The sequence below is a fragment of the Dipodomys spectabilis genome, unplaced genomic scaffold (assembly GCF_019054845.1).
Source record: "Dipodomys spectabilis isolate Male_0828 unplaced genomic scaffold, ASM1905484v1 ptg000511l, whole genome shotgun sequence".
In the NCBI taxonomy this organism is placed as follows: Eukaryota; Metazoa; Chordata; class Mammalia; order Rodentia; family Heteromyidae; genus Dipodomys; species Dipodomys spectabilis.
Genome location: NW_024871188.1, coordinates 456026 through 479290, shown reverse-complemented (window position 1 = coordinate 479290; position 23265 = coordinate 456026). Strand labels below are relative to the sequence as shown.

The 23265-nt window shown below is 62.2% G+C and overlaps 3 protein-coding genes across 3 annotated transcripts; all 3 read right to left on the bottom strand.

Moving 5' to 3' along the window:
* Positions 1-86: 86 nt before the first annotated feature.
* On the bottom strand, positions 87-8485 carry Plin4 (perilipin 4). The gene is made up of 10 exons (XM_042669906.1): positions 8420-8485; positions 8196-8325; positions 7504-7565; positions 4768-5484; positions 3383-4569; positions 2100-3286; positions 1554-1712; positions 1262-1449; positions 543-629; positions 87-431 (listed from the first exon to the last, which is right to left on the bottom strand). Exons 1-10 carry the CDS (start codon positions 8468-8470, stop codon positions 102-104), a joined length of 4098 nt encoding a protein of 1365 aa, XP_042525840.1. The 5' UTR covers positions 8471-8485; the 3' UTR covers positions 87-101.
* Positions 8486-11102: 2617 nt separating this feature from the next.
* Plin5 (perilipin 5) lies at positions 11103-18001 on the bottom strand. Its single transcript, XM_042669945.1, has 8 exons — positions 17958-18001; positions 16983-17062; positions 15642-15825; positions 14005-14087; positions 13549-13720; positions 12939-13162; positions 12402-12500; positions 11103-11879 (listed from the first exon to the last, which is right to left on the bottom strand). Exons 2-8 carry the CDS (start codon positions 17040-17042, stop codon positions 11424-11426), a joined length of 1278 nt encoding a protein of 425 aa, XP_042525879.1. The 5' UTR covers positions 17043-17062; positions 17958-18001; the 3' UTR covers positions 11103-11423.
* A 2248-nt stretch (positions 18002-20249) lies between these two features.
* Positions 20250-22893, bottom strand: Lrg1 (leucine rich alpha-2-glycoprotein 1). The gene is made up of 2 exons (XM_042669902.1): positions 22829-22893; positions 20250-21601 (listed from the first exon to the last, which is right to left on the bottom strand). Exons 1-2 carry the CDS (start codon positions 22852-22854, stop codon positions 20554-20556), a joined length of 1074 nt encoding a protein of 357 aa, XP_042525836.1. The 5' UTR covers positions 22855-22893; the 3' UTR covers positions 20250-20553.
* Between the last annotated feature and the right edge of the window lie 372 nt (positions 22894-23265).

Here is a 23265-nt window from a genome sequence, read left to right as displayed (position 1 = left end):
GAGCCCCATCCCCGGGGCCCCTGCTTGGACGCACAGGACGAGGGCCCTGGGGGAGCAGGCTGGGCTGGGGGTGCACAGGACCGGCCTGGGGCCGCAGATGCCTACAGCGGGTGCGCGCGGGGGCCCGAGGCGAAGGGCCCCACGAGCCAGCCGAGCGGGGGGCTGTGCTGCAGGGCCTCCAGCCGTGCCTCCAGCCCCTGCCACGCGCGGCTCACACCCTCCCGGCTCTGGGCCAGGCGCTCGGCTGGCAGCTCCACGGCGGAGCCCACGGAGGACACCAGGCTGTAGAGCTCACACAGGCTGTGGCGGGCACGGCCCAGCTGCCGCTGGGGCTCCGACAGGCCCCGCAGGCCGCAGGCCAGGCCGCTGTAGGCCGAGTGCAGCTGGCGGAGGAGGGTGCAGACCCTGGACAGAGCCTCGGCGCCTGGTGCCTGTGGACCAGACAGCCGGTGAGCAGGGGAGGGCAGGGGTGAGCAGGGGAGGGCAGGGGAGGGAGGGAGAGGGGCAGGGGGACGGCTGGGGAGGAGAGAGGGCCACTGCACCTCTTGGTTCCCTGTGTGGTCCGCTGTGGGGCTAGCTTCTCCATCTCCACACTGCTGCTCTCCTGGAGCCTGCACCTCGGCCTGCATCTGGAAGGGTGGAAAAAAGGGGGGTCAGTACGGGGAGGAGGGCGCCTGGCAGGGACTAGTGAGTCCCAGAGCACAGGGCCTGGAGCTCAGGCTGGGCCGTCCCCCGGGGTCTCATGGGAAGGGACCAGAGGTGGGCTTAGGAGTGGCGACCAGGCATCTTGATGTCTGTAAGATGATGTCACCATCCAGCACGAACCCAGCCATGACTCCCTAGAGTCCCGGCCGTCAGCATGGCTTCTAGGGTTGAGTCCCCAGGGCAGGATCTGTCCTGTCCCCTCTGCCACCCTCTCAGCATATTTCTGCCTTGGGGCCTTGGCCCAGCCAGTCCTCAGGGGCCCCTGGCTGACGCTGAGGGACATGAGTGGGTGTCGCAGTGGGAGGGGCTCCTGAGACGCTGCTCAGCTGCCTGCAGAGACCCTGCCCCAGGATGCACAGGCACTGTGCCCAGGAAGCTGTTTGATTCGCCCTCAGGGTCCTGAGTCCAGCTGTACTGGCATTCGCTCCCCAGCTGCCCCCGCCAGCCTGGCTCTGCACCCCTGCCCCTCTGGGGGCGCGGGCCTGCCCGGCGTACGGTGTGTGTGTGTTGAATGGCGCATGGGCAGAGGTGTGGGGAGGGGCAGCAGCGTCCTCACCGTCTGGAAGGCGTCCTGCAGCTGGGCCAGGGCGTCCCGGGCCTGGAACTGACTGTGTTGAACGTGGCTCAGGCTGTGCTCGAAAGCCCGCTGGCGGAAGCCGGGGGCCAGGTCCCCGAGGCACACGAAGTAGCTGGCCTGGTCAGCCGAGAGCACCTTCGGCCCCGGCTCCGAGGCCTCCAGCTGGGCTGGAAGAGAGACAGCCAGCCTCACTCCAGGAAACCCCAGGCCCGCGCTTGGGTTTGGCCCAGAGCCCAGGCAGTGCCGCCCCTGCCCTGCGCGTCCGCCTCACCTTGCTCCTGGGCGCTCATGGGGTGGAAGAGCTCCCCCAGCCCTCGCAGCTCATGGCAGAGCCCGGCAGGCGCTATGTCTACCCCGTGTGCATCCATGAGCTCACTGTGGGCTCCGCCCCCGTCGAGGCTGCCCGGGGCCCCACTCCGCGCAGCACCAGCTCCAGCGTGGACAGCGCCCGTGATCACGTCTCCTGCCTCCGTGAGTCGGGTGGATGTGACGGCTCTGCTGCCAGCCAGCGTGGCGTCGCTGGTGTCCAGGCCACCCTGGACGGTGCCTCTGGCCACCTCCATGCCCTGGGTGACCCCGCTGCAGATTGTGGCCTTGGCACCCAGAGCCACGTTCTGGGTGGTGTGGAGGCCGGATTGAACGGTGCCCTGGGCCACGTTCACAGCCCCCGCCAGCCCCGAGGCCACTGTGTCCTTGGTTCCCATGACGACAGACTTGGTGGTGTCCAGACCCATCTGGACTGTGCCTTTGGCCACGTTCACGGCTCCCGTGAGCCCGGTGGCCACTGTGTCCTTTGTGCCGGTCAGCACGGTGTTGCCAGTGTCCACGCCAGCCTGCACGGCGCTCTTGGCCACATTCATGGCGCCTGTGAGCCCCGTGGACACTGTGTTTTTAGTACCTGTAAGAACAGCTTTTGAAGCGTCCAGGCCGGTCTGCACTGTCCCTTTGGCCATGTTCAGAGCTCCTGTGAGCCCAGGGGCCACGGTATTCTTGGTGCCGGTCAGCACGCTCTTGGTGGTGTCCAGGCCGGTCTGCACTGTCTCTTTGGCCACATTCACGGCCCCCGTGAACCCCGTGGTCACTGTATCTTTTGTGCCTGTGAGGACAGCTTTCGAAGTGTCCAGGCCACCCTGGACAGCGCCCTTGGCCACATTGATGGCGCCAGTGACCCCACTGCTGACCGTGTCCTTCGTTCCGGTCAGCATGGTCTTGCTGGTGTCCACGCCAGCCTGCACGACGCTCTTGGCCACATTTGTGGCCCCCGTGAGCCCCGTGGACACTGTGTCCTTGGTGCCCAGGATGACAGATTTGGTGGTGTCCAGGCCAGTCTGCACTGTCCCCTTGGCCACATTGATGGCGCCAGTGACCCCACTGCTGACTGTGTCTTTCGTGCCGGTCAGCATGGTCTTGCTGGTGTCCATGCCAGCCTGCACGGCGCTCTTGGCCACGTCCACAGCCCCTGAAAGCCCGGTGGCCACTGTGTCCTTCGTTCCTGTCAGCATGGTCTTGCCGGTGTCCACGCCAGCCTGCACGGCGCTCTTGGCCACGTTTGTGGCCCCTGTGAGCCCGGTGGCTACTGTGTCCTTGGTGCCCATGACCACAGACTTGGTGGTGTCCAGGCCGGTCTGCACTGTCCCCTTGGCCACATTCATGGCGCCTGTGAGCCCCGTGGACACTGTGTTCTTGGTGCCCGTGAGGACAGCCTTTGAAGCGTCCAGGCCGGTCTGCACTGTCCCTTTGGCCATGTTCAGAGCTCCTGTGAGCCCAGGGGCCACGGTATTCTTGGTGCCGGTCAGCACGCTCTTGGTGGTGTCCAGGCCGGTCTGCACTGTGCCTTTGGCCACATTCACGGCCCCCGTGAGCCCTGTGGCCACTGTATCTTTTGTGCCTGTGAGGACAGCTTTCGAAGTGTCCAGGCCACCCTGGACAGCGCCCTTGGCCACATTGATGGCGCCAGTGACCCCACTGCTGACTGAGTCTTTTGTTCCAGTGAGCATGGTCTTGCTGGTGTTCACCCCAGCCTGCACAGCACTCTTGGCCACGTTCTTGGCCCCCGTGAGCCCCGTGGACACTGTGTCTTTGGTGCCCATGACCACAGACTTGGTGGTGTCCAGGCCGGTCTGCACTGTCCCCTTGGCCACATTGATGGCGCCAGCGACCCCACTGCTGACCGTGTCCTTCGTGCCGGTCAGCATGGTCTTGCTGGTGTCCACGCCAGCCTGCACGGCGCTCTTGGCCACATTTGTGGCCCCCGTGAGCCCCGTGGACACTGTATTTTTAGTACCTGTAAGGACAGCCTTTGAAGTGTCCAGGCCCGCTTGGACTGTCCCTTTAGCCATGTTTGCAGCCCCTGTGAGCCCAGTGGCCACTGTATCCTTCGTGCTGGTCAGCACGGTCTTGCTGGTGTCCACGCCAGCCTGCACGGCGCTCTTGGCCACGTTCACAGCCCCGGTGAGCCCTGTGGCCACTGTGTTTTTGGTGCCCGTGAGGACAGCCTTTGATGTGTCCAGGCCGGTCTGCACTGTCCCTTTGGCCACATCCACAGCCCCCATGAGGCCAGTGGCCACTGTGTCCTTGGTGCCCATGACCACAGATTTGGTGGTGTCCAGGCCGGTCTGGACCGTTCCCTTGGCCATGTTTGCAGCCCCTGTGAGCCCGGTGGCCACTGTGTCCTTCGTGCCGGTCAGCACGGTCTTGCTGGTGTCCACGCCAGCCTGCACGGCGCTCTTGGCCACATTCATGGCGCCTGTGAGCCCCGTGGCCACTGTGTTTTTGGTGCCCGTGAGGACAGCCTTTGACGTGTCCAGGCCGGTCTGCACCGTCCCTTTGGCCACATTGATGGCGCCGGTGACTCCACTGCTGACTGTGTCCTTCGTTCCGGTCAGCACGGTCTTGCTGGTGTCCACGCCAGCCTGCACGGCCGTCTTGGCCACATTCACGGCCCCCGTGAGCCCTGTGGCCACTGTATCTTTTGTGCCTGTGAGGACAGCTTTCGAAGTGTCCAGACCCGTTTGGACTGTTCCTTTGGCCACATCCACAGCCCCCATGAGGCCAGTGGCCACTGTGTCCTTGGTGCCCATGACCACAGACTTGGTGGTGTCCAGGCCGGTCTGGACCGTTCCCTTGGCCATGTTCGCAGCCCCTGTGAGCCCGGTGGCCACTGTATTTTTTGTGCCTGTGAGGACAGCCTTTGACGTGTCCAGGCCGGTCTGCACTGTCCCCTTGGCCACATTGATGGCGCCAGTGACCCCACTGCTGACTGTGTCCTTCGTGCCGGTCAGCACGGTCTTGCCGGTGTCCACGCCAGCCTGCACGGCGCTCTTGGCCACGTCCACAGCCCCTGAAAGCCCGGTGGCCACTGTGTCCTTCGTGCCGGTCAGCACGGTCTTGCCGGTGTCCACGCCAGCCTGCACAGCGCTCTTGGCCACATTCATGGCGCCCGTGAGCCCCGTGGACACTGTGTTCTTGGTGCCCGTGAGGACAGCCTTTGAAGTGTCCAGGCCGGTCTGCACCGTCCCTTTGGCCATGTTCAGAGCTCCTGTGAGCCCAGGGGCCACGGTATTCTTGGTGCCGGTCAGCACGCTCTTGGTGGTGTCCAGGCCGGTCTGCACTGTGCCTTTGGCCACATTCACGGCCCCCGTGAGCCCTGTGGCCACTGTATCTTTTGTGCCTGTGAGGACAGCTTTCGAAGTGTCCAGACCCGTTTGGACTGTCCCTTTGGCCACATCCACAGCCCCCATGAGGTCAGTGGCCACTGTGTCCTTGGTGCCCATGACCACAGACTTGGTGGTGTCCAGGCCGGTCTGTACTGTCCCTTTGGCCACGTTCACAGCGCCTGTGAGCCCGGTGGCCACTGTGTCCTTCGTTCCAGTCAGCACGGTCTTGCTGGTGTCCACGCCCACCTGCATGGTGCTCTTGGCCACGTTTACGGCTCCCGAGAGTCCGGTGGCCACCGTGTCCTTGGTACCTGTGAGGACCACCTTGGAGGTGTCCAGCCCCCCTTGCATCACCCCTTTGGCCAGCCCCACGGCCCCCAGGACCCCTTCAGATGCTGCATCCTTGGTGCTGGCCAGGGCTGACCGTGTGGTGTCCAGGCCGCCCTGGACCACACCCTTGGCCGAGTCCAGCATGCTGGTTATCCCCGAGGAGAGGGCGTCCTTGGTCCGCGTCGTCGTGGAGCCCGCCTGGGCCGCTGCGGTCAGCTGAGGGGGAAGCAGGGCGGTCAGCAGCAAGTGGAGGCCGCAGGCCTCTGCCACCCGCCACCCACAGGCCCAGCTCCCGCCAGCACCACTGGGGCCCGACTCCCCTCAGCTGAGCCCTGCGTGTCCTCCATTCACTATAGGGGACCCTGGCACCCCAAGACACGGCATTCTTAGTTACCATTACAGCTGACCCAAATGTCCCTCTTCTGAGCCCTGAGGCTTGAACTCTGGGCCTGGAGCTGTCCCTGAGCTCTTTTGCTCAAGGCGAGCGCTCTACCACTTGAGCCACAGCACCACTTCCTGTTTCCTGGTGGTTCACTGGAGATAAGAATCCCTCAGATCTCAGCCTCCCGAGTAGCCAGGGTTACAGGAAGTGAGCCACCAGCGCCCAGCCATTCTGTACTCTTGCTCCTGAGGTGTTGAGCCATCTGGGCTTAGTGTTTATTAAAACCAATGTACTCACTAGGCAGGAGTTTGTAATCCCAGTTATTGAGTTACTCAGGAGGCTGCGATCAGAGGATCACAGTCCGAAGCCAGCCTTTATCTCCAATGAACCCCCAGAAAACCAGAAGTGGAGCTTTGGTTCAAGTGGTAGAGTGCTAGCCTTGAACACAAACCTAAGTAAGAGTGTGTGGCCCTAGGACTGGTCACACACACACACACACACACACACACACACACACACACACACACACACACACACACACAATGCATTCAAGCCAGAAAGTCACCACACAGGAGCATGACTCAGCCCCTCAGCCTGGTGCTGGAATTCTCTCTCCAAGTTCAAATCCAGCTCTCCTCACTTGCAGGGTGACAGTAAGCAAGCCACATCCCTTCTCTGAGCCTTCACTGGACCTAAACCCAATGACTCCAGCAATGGGGGTGTGGCTTCCATGACGAATGTATTGTTTGGTGGGCGTGGCTTGGTAGATAGGGATGTGGCTCAAAAAATAATAGCCCGGCACCAGTGGCTCAGCCTGCAATCCTGGCCTCTCAGCAGGCTGATTTCTGAGGATTACAGGTCAAAGCCAAACCGGGCAGGAAAATCCCTGAGACCCTTATCTCCAATGGCACTGTGGCTCAAGTGGTAGAGCACTAGCCTTGAGCTGAAGAGCTGAGGGACAGCGCCCAGGCCCAGGGTTCAAAGCCCTATAACTGACTCCTCTCCCCAAAAATAAAAGCTCAGGGATGGTGCCCAGGCCCAGTTCTAGTCCCATGGGTATCCAAAAAGTTATTTCCATGGCTGGGGGGCTTGGCCACAGTGGTGTAGGGGGGCTTGGTTGTGGGTACGGCTTTCTTTGTGGGTGTGGCTTGGTTATGGGCGTGGATTCTTGTGGGCGTGGCTTAGTTGGTTGGGGGTGGCTCAAGGCAGCGAATGCCTGCTTCCCAAGCTTCCAGGCCCTGAGTTCAAACCCCATCCCTACACAAAAGAGCTCCTTGAGGAGAGTGGGGAGCTGGAATGCGGCCGCTGCTGCGTGCCGGCAGAAGAGCAGGGTATGGCCTCTGAGGGGTGCTTTGAGTTGAAGCAGGGGAGTCCAACTGGGGTGACCCAGTCGTACTTGGCTCTCTGGGAAGCCTGGCCAGCTAGTGCTCTGGGCAGAGCGGAGCGGAGAGTGGGGTGCAGGCCGCACCCTCAACCCTCCCAGCGCTTTGTCCCCCAGAATGTGGCCCCCAGCTGCCACACCCTCTGCAGGGCCGGGCTCATCTAGAACCAAGGTCCTGCCCGTGCCGCTGTGTGACTCGGGGTGGGCGTCTCAGCCTCTCTGGGTGTCTAGGATGCGATGAGCTATTTCTGTCTTTCTCACAGACTGACTCGGACAGGAGGGGAACATCAGGGTCTTTGGAGCATGGAGCTTGTGCCCATTTCCCAGATGTGCAAGCCGAGGCCCAGAGAGAGAGAGAGAGAGAGGAGCAGGAGCCACCAAGTCTCCCAGAGGCACAAACAGGCCGTGTCACACCGCGCGTGGGTGCCCACCCTCGTGGCCCACGCCCAGCTCCCGCCCAGCCGCCTCTCACCTCATCCGAAGGCTCCGGCAGCTTCTCCGGTTCCCCGGCCACCTGCTCCGGCTCCGGGGCCGCTGTGAGGACACCGGCGGTTGGGAAAGGCCCCGCTGCCCGGGGGCCTTTGCATCACTGCATGGAATGTCCCGGCCACCGTGCCAGGGACAGCGGAAGGTGGCACCCGCGGCCGCCAGCCAGGCTCAGCTCCCCCAGGGACCTTCTTCCCTCGGGGCCCTGGGTGCCCACCCAGGCTCCAGGGTCCACCGAGCCTGGGGTGACTTGAGGCAGAGCTTGGCTGTGTGTCCCCGAGGTCTGCGGTGCCCGAGGCAGCTGCCTGCAGCTCTGAGCCAGATCGGGGGGTCACGGGGGGGGGGGCTCCCCACGGGCTCCCCATGGAAGCCACTCCCCTGCCCATCCTGGGCCCGTCCTGTCCCAGCCAGCTCCTGTGTGACCCCAGGAGAGCCGCTGGCCGTCTCTGGACACCGGGCTCCCACACACACACTCCCGGGGGACCGCCGGGCTCAGCCCTCCACTTTAACCGGGCCTGTCCACCCATCGCTGCCTCAGTTTCCCCCATCGGGCACTGCTGTGACTGATGAGACCACCCAAGCACGCATCAAGCTCCCAAAGGGCCAGGCTTGCCTGTGTCCTGCCAGCCCGAGGACCCCCGTTCCCCCCCGCCGCCCCCCGTGGCTCGGTCCACTCACCCTGGGCCCGAGCTGGCGTGGCCGAGGGGTCGGGGGGCGGCCGGGCCTCCTTCCCGGAGCCACGGGCGTTGGCCACCAGGTTCCGGGCAGCGCCGAAGCCAGGCAGGGACCCGAAGAAGCTGCTCAGGGTCTGCATCGGGGGGCAGGGGGCGGAAGAGGCCGGGTGAGCAGAACGGGGGCTCGCCTGCGGCCTCCGACCCCCACGTTTTCTCCCCCCAGCTTACCTTGCCCTTCGACTTGGGGCGGCCCCGGCTCCCTTCTTCCCCAGCAGACATAGTGGCGATCTCAGGGACTGGAAGGGGTGAGGCAGAGAAGACGTGGGGGACCCCCACAGCTTCCCGTCCGCTGCACCCCAAGTTGGGGTTCCCGTGGGGAAGGCCCGGGGCTGGCAGCTGCTCCTGTGCTGAGCTCTCAGGCCTTATAGGGTCTGGGGCAGCGCAGGCCCCGCCCCGCGGCTGGCGGCCAGGGCTGGGGGGGGGGGGTCACGTGACCACCCATCCTGCCCAGTGCAGGCCCCGGCCCAGGACCTTTCCTCTGTTCTCAGGGCCTCTGCCCACGGTGCCAGCCCGGCTGCCCCGGGCCTCGTGACTCATGCACCAGCTGGGCTTAAAGCCTGAGCCCCGGGCACTTCAGCCCCCCGCCTCCACTCCCATTCATGGGATGGGTACAGGTCTCCTCCCGCCCGCCCGCACGCCTCGAACTCATCCTGCCTTTGAGCCTCAGTCTCCCCTGCCAGACCCCTCTGGGTGGCCCCACCTTCTTGCCCCCCCCCACCCTGCTCTGGCTTCCTTCTGTTCCAGACACCCCGGGTCTCCTCACCGTGGCTCCTCGAACGCAGCCAGGCTACCCCAGGACCTTTGCACAGCCTCTACTTCCTTGCACACCTCTGCCCCGGATACCCACACAGCTCTCTCCCCATCCCTCACCTCTGTGAGGTCACATGTGTTTACCAGGAGCCACTCAACAAACACTAGCTTAGCCTAGTCCAGGCCCACACAGGGTCTCAGAGGAGCAGGTGTCCTGAGGACCCGGGGAGGGGCATGGCTTTCTCTAGAAGGGACACACACACGCTAGCTGAGACACGGCTCCACGGAGCCCTGGGAGCGGCATGCCAGACGGCTGGGCTTGGCCCAACCCAGGAAGACTTCCCAGAGGAGGTGTGCTGTGTCCACAGCGCAAGGAAATGGTAGACAGGGTTCAGAGGCTGGACGCCAAGTAAGTGAGGGGCAGAGGAGCCCAGGGTGGCTCCATGGGGGGGTGGCTCCCAGGACATCTCCTAGGAGCTGTCTCTGTATTTCCTAAACAGGCGGGGAACAGAAGATGGCGGGTCCCCTGGCCAAGGCTTGATAAAGGTGACTGGGGGGGGGGGGGGGAGGGACAGAGCCAGATAAATAATAAAATTGAGGAGAAATAGCTCCTCTGCGCCCTGCCCTCCCACATTCCCCCTCCCTCTGAGGTCCAAGCCCGCCCTCCAGCACGACCTGCTCCATCTCCTCCCTGCCTCCCCGTCCGGCCACTCCCCTGCCCCAGCAGGTGCTGCTCCAAATCTGCCTGGGTGCCACCCATCCTGCCCCAGGGCCTTTGCACAGGCTGCTGCTGCCCCAGGTCCACCTTTCCCCCAACCCCTCACTTCCTTCCAGGCCTTTCCTCAGAGGTCACCTCCTACAGAAGCCATTCTGGGTCCACTCCGCTCCCCCCAACCCCCCATCAACAATTTCCCATTTGCTTTTTTTCTCACCATCTCAACATTAGTCTCCTTACACTTATTTTCCTACAACGTGAGCTACTACAAGGCAGGGGGTGTTGGGTTCGCCGTGAGTTCTGCCTGCCTGGCACACAGCAGGCGCTCAATAAATCTTCAGCTAATGGCAACAAACCTTCACGTGGATTTGGGGGCCTGGGATTCTGTATTTATACCACCAGCCCTGGTGGGAGGAGCCTGCGGGCCTGTCCATCAAGCTGGACAGGCGAGTATGGGCCGTCCCATTGGAGGAGAGGCTGCGAAGGCTTCCTGGGGGAGGAGTCAATGAGCCTTGGGTGGGAAGGGTGTGGGAGGGGGCCTGCGCGGCTGGGGACAGGGACTCAGGAGGAAGCTGGTCAGAGGACACTAGGGAGCTCTGGGGGTTCTGTAGCAGGAGCAGCTACAATCAGATCTGAGCTCCTCAGATCTCAGCCTGTTGAGTAGCTGGGATTACAGGCGGGTGCCGTGGTGCCCGGCTGGCTTTATTTACTTGTTAGATGTAGGAGCTGCTTGGCTGGGTTTCCCAGAACCACACCCTGGACGACGTCCCAGGGCAGCCACAGGCCGCCCTGACGTTATGCCCTGCGGGTGCTGGTTTCCCAACACCCCTGCCCAGCCACCGCCCAGAATGCGGTGAAAGGACCAGGAGTTGGGGTGAAGGGGGAGGCTGGCCGCCACCCTTGCTCGGCCTTTGCCCGTCTCCCCCATCCCCAACCAGTACCCCAGCAGCAGGACCGGCGCCTACGGTTATGGGGAGGTTGGGAGAGAAGGGCTTGGTTTCCGCCCCTGCCGGTCCGGTGCCCAGCTTTCTCCGTGGATTTGGTTCTTACCGGGTGCCGTAGCTCACGCCTGTAATGCCGGCTACTCGAGGAGCCCGAGATCAGGAGGGTCGTCAACACAGAAGCACCTTTGTTCTGAGAACACATGGCAGGGAAGGCGTCCCTCCATCTAGGATGTCCAGCCCCAAAAGGAAAGACTAGAACACTGTGCGAGTCTCAGAGTTTCTGACTTTATTTCCATCTAGTTGGGTATTGTTTTTTAGATAGAAAATGTGTTTGTGCCAGTCCTGGGGCTTGAACTCAGGGCCTGGGCGCTGTCCCTGAGCTTTAAAACGACAACCCAAAACCTCAAGGCTGGTGCTTTATCATTTGAGTCATAGCTCCACTTCTGGCTTTTTGCTGACATGGAGAAAGTCTCACAGACTTTCCTGCCCGGGCTGGCTTTGAACCAGGAGCCTCCCACCTCCGTCTCCTGAGTGAGCTGGGATGAGAGGCGTGAGCCACGGCGCCCGGCTCAGTTCCCTTTGTAGAGACAGGGTCTGGTGATGGGCTGAGGCTTTGCCTGGCCCCCTCTCTGGGGTGGGGGGGTCCTTCCCAGCTGGGGTAACAGGCAAGGCCGCCAGGCCCAGCAGTGGCCTGTTGGGGACAGCGGCGATGGCGCTGTGGGGTGCCCGGCGGCCGCCGAGGGTCAGCAGCGCCCGGGCAGCGTCAGAAGTCCAGCTCGGGCATGAGGGTGTGTGAACTCCGGGGGCTGGGGGGCTCGGGGTCCCCCGGGGTGCCCCCCGCTGCCCGGGATTGCCCGGCCGCCCAGGCCCTCTGATGGGCCGGCCAGTCCATGTGGGCCCAGCGCGGGTCGGGGTCCCCGATGACCTCGTCCACGCAGGTCACCAGGTCCAGCATGGGCTCCGCGCGCTCCACCAGCAGCGGCGCGAAGGGGCCGAGGAGCCAGGGCAGCGGCCCGGCCCACAGCGCCAGCGCCGGCCCCACCGGCACCTCCGCCGGCCGCGGCTGCCCGTGGCGGCCCCGCGCGTCCTCCAGGGCGGCCCGCAGCGCCGCCACGCCCGCCCGCAGCGCCGCCACGCGGGCCTGGGCGCCGGGGGGCAGCGCCTCCGCCAGCGCCTCCACCGCGCGCGCCAGCTCCGCCGCCAGCCCCTCCAGCTCCACCTGCAGACGGACAGACGCACGGACGGGCGGGGGTTGGGGACCTGCCTTGACTCCGTTTCCCCTCTGGGCATCCTCAGCTGGGATCACCTGGGTACCTCAGTTTCCCCCCTGAACACCTTCTAAATGAGATTGGGCTACCTGCCTCCATGTCCCCTCTAGACATTGTGTGTGTGTGTGTGTGTGTGTGTGTGTGTATGTGCACGTGCAAGAGCCAGTTCTGGGATTTGAACTCAGGGCCTGGGCACTATCCCTGTGCTCTTCAGCTCAAAGCGAGCGCTCTACCACTTGAGCCACAGCGCCACTTCCAGTTTTCCGGTGGTTCATGGGAGATCAGAGTCTCAGGGACTTTCCTGCCCGGGCTGGCTTCGAACTGCGATCCTCAGATCTCAGCCTCCTGAGTAGCTGGGGTGACAGGTGTGAGCCGCTAGCGCCTGATCATCAGCACTTGGTTTGAGTCACGGTCAGCCTGGTCAGCCTGGAGCCCCCTCCCCTGCTGGGCCGCGCCCCCCTCCAGCCCCTCACCTGGCCGCAGTGGCCGTTCTGCAGGGGGCTCGGGCTCCGGTCCCCCCGGGGCTCCTGGACCTTGGCGGGCAGGGCTGCCCTGTCCTGCACTCTGTGGATCTGAGGGACAGGAACAGGTGTCAGCCTCCCAGGAGACAGGCGCAGTCTGCCCCTCCATTAATAAGCTTTAGAACCGCGCAGGGCCCTGTGGGCTGCGGGGTGGACTTGACCCTGAGAGACTAAGAGCTCTGGATGGCGGTGGGCAGAGCAGGGAGGGCGGGAGGGAGGGAGGGTGGGACTGGCGCTCACAGGTGCCCTCTAGTGGCGGAGGCGAGGAGGACGGGGCGGGGCGGGGAAGGTGGCTGAAGGGTCAGCGCTGGGCTGCAGTCCTCCCGCCTGGGCCTCCTGCGGGCTGGGATTGCAGGCACGCACCACCAGGCCCACATCCTCTCCTCCGCCGGGAGCACGGGCAGCCAGGCCCTGCCACCGCCCCCCCACCCCCGATCGAGGACTGGGGGGTGCTCGGCCCCCACTTGGTCCGGGTCGCAGGTCTCTCACCAGCTCCAGCATCTCCTGCAGCTGGACCAGCATTTCCTGTGCGCAGTGTTTGCTCTGCCTCAGTTTCCCTATAGAGTGCTCGTAGGCCAGATGGCGGATCCTGGATGACAGGGAGGCCAGGCGGACGAGGTAGCCCTGCTGGTGTCTCTGCTCCTCCGTGGAGGCCGCCTCCGCCGCCTCGGCCTCCGCCACCGCCGGGCCCTGGGCCTCGGCCTCCAGAGCCTCTGGGGAGGAGCACAAGCAGGGGTCAGCATGGCCAGCCCTCCCCCTCTGTGCTCACCCTCAACTCCCCGTTCTTAACACCAGCTACGACTGGGAGCAGCAGCCTGCAGATGAGGGAAACTGAGGCACCGAGCTCAAATCCCACACGGTGCCTTGAGGAGACCCAGGGTTTGGACCCATAGCTATGCTGTGCCATTTAGACAGCCTCATGTGTGTGTGTGTGTGTGTGTGTGTGTGTGTGTGTGTATGTGTGTGTGTGGAAGACGGCTGTGGAAGTGGCTCCCTGTGGTGCTGTGTGGCCTTCTGCCTGTGGTAAACCTCTCTGGTCCCGCCCCACCCCCACCCCTCACCCATGGCTGCATGGGAAGGTATCAGGCCCTGGCCTCACCACTGGTCGCGGGCAGCAAGTGGTCCACCAGCTCCTCAGACTTGCCCAGCACCACGTCTAGGGCGTGGCTCACCGAGCGCCGAAGCTCCACGCTCCACCGCCGGCCCCGCTGGGCCAGGCCGGTCACCCCGCTGACCCCGCTGACCACCGTGTCCCTGGCCGAGGTCAGCACCTGGCGGGAAGTAGAGCCACTGCGGGTGCTGCAGGCCGGAGCCCTGCCAACCTCAGCTACCGGGGCCGGGCCCTAAAAGCCCCTTCCCGCCTCTGTGCCTCAGTTTCCCCTCTATCAAGTGATGGGGAGATAGAACCCTCCCCTGTGGGGGGGGGTACGTGTGGAGGCTGCCTCTGGCTGTTGATGTTTCTCTTTTCCTCTGAGGAGGGGCTTGGCCCCCTCCCCTGCCTAGACTTGGGGGGTGACCCCTCCGCGGGGTCCCCACCAGCTGGTCATCCCGGTACCGTGTCCGAAGGTTGCTGGAGGAAGGGCAGCTTCTCCTCCAGCTTGTCCAGGCCTCTGCAGGCCAGGTGGTTCACTGTGGATACTGGGGAGAGAAGGGAAGTTGGGGGTACATGGGGTGATTGGAGGGAGGGAGGGAGTGGGGGGCTAGAGAGGCGACACCCCAGCCCCGGCCATGGACAGCGGTCCCCAGAGGTGGGCCAGTCTTCGGAGGACCCCCGCCCCCATTTTCCAGCAGCTACAGAGAAGCTGGACACACAGCAGGGCCATGCGGGGGGCAGGGAGCCCGGGGCCTCCCCTCCATACGCTGTTCCCTGGTGATCCTGACCCCCCAGAGCCTGCCCTGCCCCTGCCTCTGCCCTGCTGCCCAGCTCAGCCTCCAAGGTGACCCCCCCCAGCCCCACCCAGATCCGATGACCTCAGGGAAGCTCAAGGTCCCAGGAGCCACTGGGAAGGGGCTGGAGGGGTCTCAGGTTGGAACTCTCGAGTGATTTGATTCCTCAATCAGACAGGAGCCCTGAACCTTCTTCCCCTCACCCAGCAGGCTAGACCCCTGAGCGAGTAGACAGGGCTAAGCTGTGGGGTTCAGGACTAGCATAAGAACGGGGGGGGGGGCACAAAGGGATCCAAGCGATGTTGGACCAAAGGAGGGAGGCAGGCTGGGAAGGTGGCTCAGTGGTAGCGCGCTTGCCTAACATGCAGAAGCCCTGGGTTCCATCCCTCAGCACCACATACACAGAAATAGCTGGAAGTGGCTCAGGTGGTAGAGTGCTCGCCTTGAGCCAAAGAAGCTCAGGGACAGTGCCCAGGCTCTGAGTTCAAGCCCCAGGGCTGGAAAAAAGAAAAGGTGGGTGGGGGGAGGCAGAAGGGAGAGGACCAGAGAAGAGAGGCCACAGTTCAGCAGGTGACGGCGTAAGGCCAGCTGAGCAGATTTAAAGAGGTGCATGACAAGGAAAGAGATGGAGGTGTCCAGGGTGGGGTGGGGGTGGGGTGTCTGCAGGAGGGCACACAGGAAGTACAATTATGGGAGGGGTCCGGTCATGGGGTCTGAACTCTGGGCCTGGGCGCTGTCCCTCAGCTCTTCAGCTCAAGGCCAGCGCTCTACCACTTGAGCCACAGCGCCACTTCCGGCTTTTTTCTTTTTGCTTATGTGGTGCTGAGGAATTGAACCCAGGGCCTCAGGCATGCAAGGCAAGCGCTCTACCACTGAGCCACCTTCCCAGCCCCAGGAAGTAGATTAAAGATAGTTGTATCCTGTAATCCCAGCTACTCCGGAGGCAAAGATCGAGAGGATCAAGGTGCAAGGCCAGCCCAGACAAAAAGCTCCCCATCTCCACCAACAAGCGGGTGTGTGGTAGGCTACAGCTATCATCCCAGCTATTATGAGGAGATGTAGGTGGGAGGAGCTCTGTTCTTTCCCAGGCCAAGCCCTGGGCAAAACAAAAACAGCAGACTTTGTCCCCAAAATAACGACGGCAAAAAGGGCTGGGGCACGTGGCTCAAGTGGTAAAGCACCTGGCACAGTAAGTGTAAGGTCCAGAGCTGGAATCCCAGCGAGAAGGGTGGACAGGAGGATGGGCTGAGGTCATACTGGGCAGCAAGGGGGGGGGTGACCCAGGAACACAAGCTGGGGACTCACGCTGGGGCTGCAGGTGGTCAAGCAGCGGCTGGGCATGGTCTAGTGCTCTGGTGGTGACACCGCACACGCAGTGCTCAGCCAGGCGGCAGGCAGAGCCCAGCACCCAGTGCCGGTCCTTGGTGGAGCAGTAGGCATCAGAGACGGCCCTGACCAGGGGCAGGGCTGCCACACGCTGTACCACGTTCTGTGGGAGGGAGTGGGTATCAGAGAGGTACCTGGGGGAGGCAGGGGGTGGCTTGGAGGCCCCCAAGCCTGCTGGTCCTCTCTCCCAGCCAGATGTGTGGGGAGGAATGGAGGAGTTAGGGAGATGCACACAGAAGGATTGCGGGGGGCATACTGGCTGTCAGTCGTGTGCACAAGGTTAAAAGTTTTGACATGAAAGCTGGACGCCGGTGGCTCATGCCTAGCTACTCAGGAGGCTGAGATCTGAGGATCATGGTTCAAGGACAACCTGGGTAGAAAAGGCCCTGTTGAGACCCTCATCTCCAATTAAACAAAACAAAAATTGGAAGTGGAGCTGTGGCTCAAACTGGTAAAGTGCTGTCCTTGAGCAAGAGCTCAGGGACAACATCCAGGCCCTTGAGTTCAAACCCCACAACCAACAGAAAAAAAAAAAAGGGTCTAGGAAGATGGCTTAGTAGTAGAGCGCTTGCCTTGCATGCATGAGGCCCTGGGTTCGATTCTTCAACAACCACATAAGCAAAAAGAAAAAAGCCAGAAGCGGCGCTGTGGCTCAAGTGGTAGAGCGCTAGCCTTGAGCTGAAGAGCTGAGGGACAGCGCCCAGGCCCAGAGTTCAGGCCCCACAACTGGACCCCCCCCCCCAAAAAAAAGTTCAGATATAAAATCAGGCACCTGTAGCTCACACCTGTAATGCTAGTCAGGAGGCTGAGATCTGAGAATCAGGGTTCAAAGCCAGCCTGGGCAGGAAAGTCTCTGAGACTCTTATCTCCAATGAACCACCAAAAAAACAAACAAACAAACAAAAAAACAACAACAACAAAAGCCCAAAGTGGCTCTGTGGCTCAGCACTGGCCTTGAATGAGAAAGCTCAGAGACAGCACTCAGACTCTGAGTTCAAGCCACAGACGGACAGACAGCAGACAGACAGACAGACACACACACACACACACACACACACACACACCCCACACACTGTGACGTGATTGCTCGGATGGGACATCAGAATCGATGGATCTAGAATGCAGCTTCTAGACACGGTGGCCGGGGGTGGACTCTGCTTGGGCTCTCTGTCCCAGCCCTGGGACATGTCAGAATCACAGGTGGACCCGGGGCCGCCTGGCTGGAAGCTGTGCCATGGGGGGGGAGGGGGGGTCACTCACCTGCTGCTCCTGCTCCGAGCTGGGTCTGGGGTCCTGCGTGGCCGCCGCGTGGTCAGACATGGTAGACACGCAGGGTGAGCCTGCGGGGAGGAGACCCTAGCGAGCCACCCTTCCACCCGCCCCTGAGACCCCCAAGGGGGGGACTTCAGCGGCTGGGGGGGACTTCAGCGCCTGGGGGGGGACTTCAGCACGTGGGGGGGACTTCAGCACGTGGGGGGGGACTTCAGCACGTGGGGGGGACTTCAGCGCCTGGGGGGGACTTCAGCGCCTGGGGGGGGACTTCAGCACGTGGGGGGGACTTCAGCGCCTGGGGGGACTTCAGCGGCTGGGGGGGGACCTCAGCGCGTGGGGGGGACTTCAGCGGCTGGGGGGACTTCAGCGCGTGGGGGGGACTTCAGCACGTGGGGGGGACTTCAGCGCCTGGGGGGGACTTCAGCGCCTGGGGGGGACTTCAGCGCCTGGGGGGGACTTCAGCACGTGGGGGGGACTTCAGCACGTGGGGGGGACTTCAGCACGTGGGGGGGACTTCAGCACGTGGGGGGGACCTCAGCGCCTGGGGGGACTTCAGCGGCTGGGGGGCTCTCTGACACGGTTGAGGGTTGACCCCTGTCTCCCCCTTGCCCTGCTGTGTGAGTCTGGGGACACGCCTTCGCCCCTCTGGGCTGTGTCCCCTGGTGTCTGGGCACGGGCCTCCACGCGTGGGGAGCTGCAGACCCCGGGCAGCCCCACTTGGATGGGCAGGGAAACTGAGGCACGCGGCCAGCCCGGCCGCTGGGCCCAAGGTCACCCGGCCCGGCGGGGCGAGGGGCGGGGGACGGGCCGCCCTCGGAGCCCTGGGCTCGCCCCGCCGCGGCCTGAACCCCGGCCAACTGGGACAAGGGTCCCGGCCACCTGCTCGGGCCCAGCGCGCCCCGCGCGGGACCCGCGCCCAGCCAACCCGCGGCGGGGCCCCGGCGCCCCCCGCCCCGCACTCACCGGCGGCCCCCGCGCGCCTGCGCCCCGCGGACCCCACGCCTGGCCGCCGCGTCTCCGCCCCCCGCGCTGGCGGGGAAGCCCGCCTTATAATGCATCGGGTGGGGGAGAGGGCGGGAACCTTTTCGAGGACTGACCAATGAGAGGAAGGCTCCGGAGGGGGTGTGTTCCCGGTGGGCGGAGCTTTAGGGTCCTGCCCGGCTGGGTCCTGGCTCTGCGGTTTCCATAGCAACCCGGAGACGCTCGATGCCCCAGGACTGAGCTACTCGATGTGAATGACTCCCCAGGCAGCGCCCCCCCCCCCAACGCCTGGCCGAACGACCCTGGGCAAGTCACTTTCCACACACACACACACACACACACACACACACACACACACACACACACACACACTCTTTTTTTTGTCTTTTGTGCCTGTCCTGGGGCTTGAACTCAGGGCCTGGGCGCTGTCCCTGAGCTTCTTTGGCTCAAGGCTAGCGCTCTACCACTTGCACCACAGCGCCACTTCTGGCTTTTTCTGTGTATGTGGTACTGAGGAATCAAACCCAGGGCTTCATGCATGCTAGGCAAGCACTCGACCACTGAGCCACCTTCCCAGCCCTGTATTTGTTTTTTGTTTTTTTGTCGGTTGTGGGGCTTGAACTGTGGGCCTGGGCACCATCCCTCAGCTCTTCAGCTCAAGGCAGGCGGGCGCTCTACCACTTTAAGCCACAGCTCCATTTCCAATTTTCTGGTGATTCCTTGGAGATAAGAGTTTCATGGACTTTCCTGCCAGGGCTGGCTTTGAACTGTGATCCTCCGAGCTCAGCCTCCTGAGTAGCTGGGATGACAGGCGTGAGCCACCAATGCCTGGCTTCTTTCCTCTCGTAAATCTGCTATTGAAAGCCAGGAGCCAGCCCAGCCCTTTCTCTCATTTTTACAAATGAGCAAAATAGAGTTCAAATGCTACCCAGAAGGCTGAGATCTGCAGGATCAGGGTTCAAGGCCAGCCCAAGCAGAAAATTTCTAGGGGTTCCCCCCGAACTCCAAAATAACCAGTGAAAAGCTGGACTGGAGGTGTTGCTCCGGTGGTAAAACATTTAGCCATGAACAAGGAAGCCCAATGAGCACCAGGCTTTGAGTTCAAATCCCAGTACCCCTGTCCCTCCACAAAACCTGAAACCAGTTGTCCTGTCTTTGTAACTATCTAATACGAATCCAGCTTGATCGTCTCCAGACCACAGGCTTTTGACCTGGACATAACATAATCCTTTTTTTTAGGGGGCTGAACCTAGGCAACCCCCAAACAACTCAGAGTCCCCAAAACCTCACTCCAGCCTCCCATGCCCAACTCTGCATGGACAAGGGTTCCCAGATCTGAGCTGTGAGGACTCAACCCCCCAGTTCCGCCCAGGCCTTCGGCTCCCTCCAGCCCCTGGGGTGTACCCTGAGCAGGCACCCTGGGCCAGAGCAGCCCAATGTGACACGGCGGAGACCTGCCTGTGCGATCTGGGACACAAGGGCTGGCAGGAGTCCACAGGGAAAATGACACCCGGCAATGAGCAGGGTTTTATTTCCAGCTCAGCCCCAGGATGGTGGGGGGAGAGGGAGGAAGGAGGGAGGGAGGGAAGGAGCCAATGACAACCCATCCTAAGGACAAGCCATCTACTTGGGAACATTGAAGGCTTTTGGGTCTCAACTCCTCGTCCCTCCTCTGATGCCTGCCTTTCTTCTTTCCTTTTTTTTCCTCTGTGTGTGTGTGTGTGTGTGTGTGTGTGTGTGTGTGTGTGTGTGTGTGTGTGTGTGCTGGTCCCAGGGCTTGAACTAACTCAGGCTGGTACTGTACCCCTTGAGCCACAGCTCCACTTCCAGCTTTTTGCTGGTTCTTTGGTGATAAGCTTTGAACCTTGGTCCTCCATTCTCGGCCTCCTGAGTAGCTACGATGATAGGTATGAGCTGCTGGCACTGGACCATGCCTACTTTCAAGATGAAGCCACATCTGGACACAGACCAGTTAGATTTTGTTCCATAGTTATTTATTAACCATCTGGGGCAGAGTCTACTGAGAGGAATCAGGGTTCCAGGCTTAGCCCTCCCAGAGTCCCCAGGACATGAAGGTAGATTAAAAAACAAACATGCCAGGCACTGGTGGCTCACGCCTATCATCCTAGCTACTCAGGAGGCTGAGATCTGAGGTTCACAGTTCAAAGCCAGCCTGGGCAACGAAGTCCGTGAGACTCTTATCTCTAAAAAAACCACCAGAAAACCAGAAGTGGCGCTGTGGCTCAAGTGGTAGAGTGCTCGCCTTGAGCTGAAGAGCCAAGGGACAGCGCCCAGGCCCAGAGTTCAGGCCCCAGGACTGACAGAAAACAAACAAACAAAAACACCTCCCTGGTGTGGCCAGGACTCAGCCAGCGGGAGGGACGAAGGAGCTGGGGGGCAACCAGGGGACAAAAGATGGAAAATGGCAGGCAGGAAAAGAAGCCCTAGCCAGAGAATAAACACACAGGGGACTGGGCAGCCAGGGGCAGGTTTGGGGAGTTTGGCTGACAGGGGACCCCAGGAGCAGTGGGAGACTGGAATCAGGCCCTTGAAGGAAGCAAAGGGGGGGGTTGACGTGCTACATGGGGTTCTCCCACGCCCACCCCAGCTCCAGGCCTCCCTGGGAGCTGGCCCCCTCCAGGAGTGGCTTTCCCTTCAAGGCCTCCGGCTGGGCACACCGTGTGTCCTCTCTGGAGAACATCTTGTGTTGATTGTCCAGCAGCCAGAGGTAGAAGTCATGCAGGTTGGGGCCACAGAGCCAGGGGTTGTGGGAGAAGTCGAAGCCGTCTTCCATGTCCCGGGCTGCCGGCCTCCCTAGGGGCGCGCAGAGCCCTCTGGGAAGGCTGCTCAGTGAGTTATTGGACAGATCTAACATGTCCAGCCCTTTCAGGCCTCGGAAGAGTCCTGCCTCCAGGGAGGCCAGCCTGTTTTCCTGGAGGAAAAGGGACCGCAGGCCGGGCTGGGGCCACAGCAGATCCTCCGCCAGGGCGCGCAACCGGTTCCTCTCCAGGTGCAGGCGCTCCAAAGCCAGCGGCCCCCGCAGGAGGCCGGGTGGCAAGGTCTCCAGCTGGTTGTCCCCAAGGTCAAGCGTGCGCAGGGCGGACAGATTGGCCAGCAGCCCGGGCGGCAGAGCCCGGAGGCCGTTCCCGGACAGATCCAGGAAGCTGAGTGCCTTCAGGCCCTGCAGCCAAGAGGCCTGTAGGCCTCGCAACTGATTTTCCTTCAACACCAGGGTGTGGAGGGCAGAGGCCTGGTGGAAGAGCCCCTCGGGGAGGCTGCACAGGGCGTTGCGGGTGAGATCCAGCACCTGCAGCGCAGGCACGGGCTGCAGGAGCTCGGCCTCCAAGGCCTCCAGTTGGTTGCTAGAGAGATGCAACTCCTGCAGGCCTCGAACCCCCTGCAGGGCGGCGGCCGGCAGCGAGGTGAGGTTGGAGAACTCCACAGCCAGGTGGAAGGTGTCAGCAGGGAGATCGCTGGGGAATCTGGCCGGGGAGAAGCAGGAGACGGTGCTGCCGTTGGCGGACGACACGATGAGGCACTCTTTGGGGCTGGGAAGGGCGCCCTGTGCCCAGGCCACAGACAGTGCAAGGAGAAACAGGGTTCGGGAGGGATGCCAGCCCTCAGGGCTGCAGGAGAGAGATGTTTAATGAGCTTATTCAGTAGGCCCGTGCACGCACATACACACACTCACACACACACACACACACATACACGTGTGCACACACATGCAAGCCATACTCCCTTCACCTCCTACTTTTTTTTCTTTCTTTTTTGTTTGGTGTCAGTCTTGGGGCTTGAACCCAGAGCCTAGGTGCTGTCCCTGAGCTTTTTTGCTCAAGGCTGCTGCTCTACCATTTGAGCCACAGCTGCTCCAGTTTTGGGTGGTTAATTGAAGATAGAAGTCTCCTTGGGGCAGGGCGGGGAAGGCTGGGAAGGTGGCTCAGTGGCAGAGTGCTTGCCTAGCAGGCACGAAGCCCTGGGTTTGATTCCTCGGTTCCACATACACAGAGAACCTGGAAGTGGTGCTGTGGCTCACACCTGTAATCCTAGCGACTCAGTAGGCTGCGATCTGAGGATCGTGATTGGAAGCCAGCCCAGGCATGAAACTCTGTGAGACTTTTTTTTTTTTTTGGTCGGTCATGGGGCTTGAACTCTGGGCCTGGGCGCTGTCCCTCAGCTCTTCAGCTCAAGGCGAGCGCTCTACCACTTGAGCTACAGCGCCACTTCCGGTTTTCTGGTGGTTTATTGGAGATAGGAGTCTCAAGGTCTCTCCTGCCCGGGCTGGCTTTGAACCGCGATCCTCAGATCCATGAGATTCTTATCTCCAATAAACTACTCCAAAAGGCCAGAAGTGATGCTGTGGCTCTAGTGGTAGAGCGCTAGCCATAAGCAGAAAAGCTCAGAGACAGCGCCCAGGCCCTGAGTTTAATCCCCAGTACAGCTGAGAGCGGGGAGGAAGGAAGGAAGGAAAAAAGGAACGCAAGGAGGGAGGGAGGGAGGGAAAGAAGGAGGTGTGGGAGAGAGCTCTGGCTTTGAGCAGCAGCAGGCAGGGCAGGTTTGGGGGAAGGGGAGGGGGTGGAATCTGGGCTTTCCCATGTCTCCCATGAAACCCCAGGTCACTAGGACCACAGAGTCCCTGGGAGGAATCCTCTCCCATGCGCCTCTTGGGTGTGAATGTATGCGCGTGCGTGCGTGGGCCGTGGCCGGCGCTGGCCAGCCTTGCCTGCTGGCCTCTATCTGTCCCTGCTCCTTCTGGAGGGAGGGCATGGAATGTCCCGGTGGCTCTGTGAGGCCCGCCCTTCCCCGATGGACAGGGTGTCCGGAGGTGTGGGGGAGGGGGGCTGGGAACCTACCTCTGCTCTGGGCTGTAGGACAACATGCTGCGTCTTCTCAGGCCTCCCCGAGCTGCTGGGGGTGGGGGGCCTGGGACTGGCAGCCTTATACCTGCCGGGACTGGGGGGAGGGAGGGTCAACGAGGAAGTCTCCACCCCATTCCTGAGCCACAGCCGGGGTTGCAACACTGCTTCCTGGCAAAGCTTTCTGCCTACTCCTTCTTGGGTCTCTAAGCCCAGTTTGTTACCTTTTATTATTTTTGTGTTTTTTTTTTTTTTGGGGGGGGGGCACCTGAATGTCTCCTGGGCTGAGTCTCCACTTCCCAAATCCCAGAAGTCAAAGGTCAAAGGTGCAGGGCAGGAGGGGAGGAGGGCAGAAGTGTTACTTACTGGAACAATCCAGAAGCTCATTAACAAAGTTTTGTGGCCGGGCGCTGGTGGCTCACGCCTGTCATCCT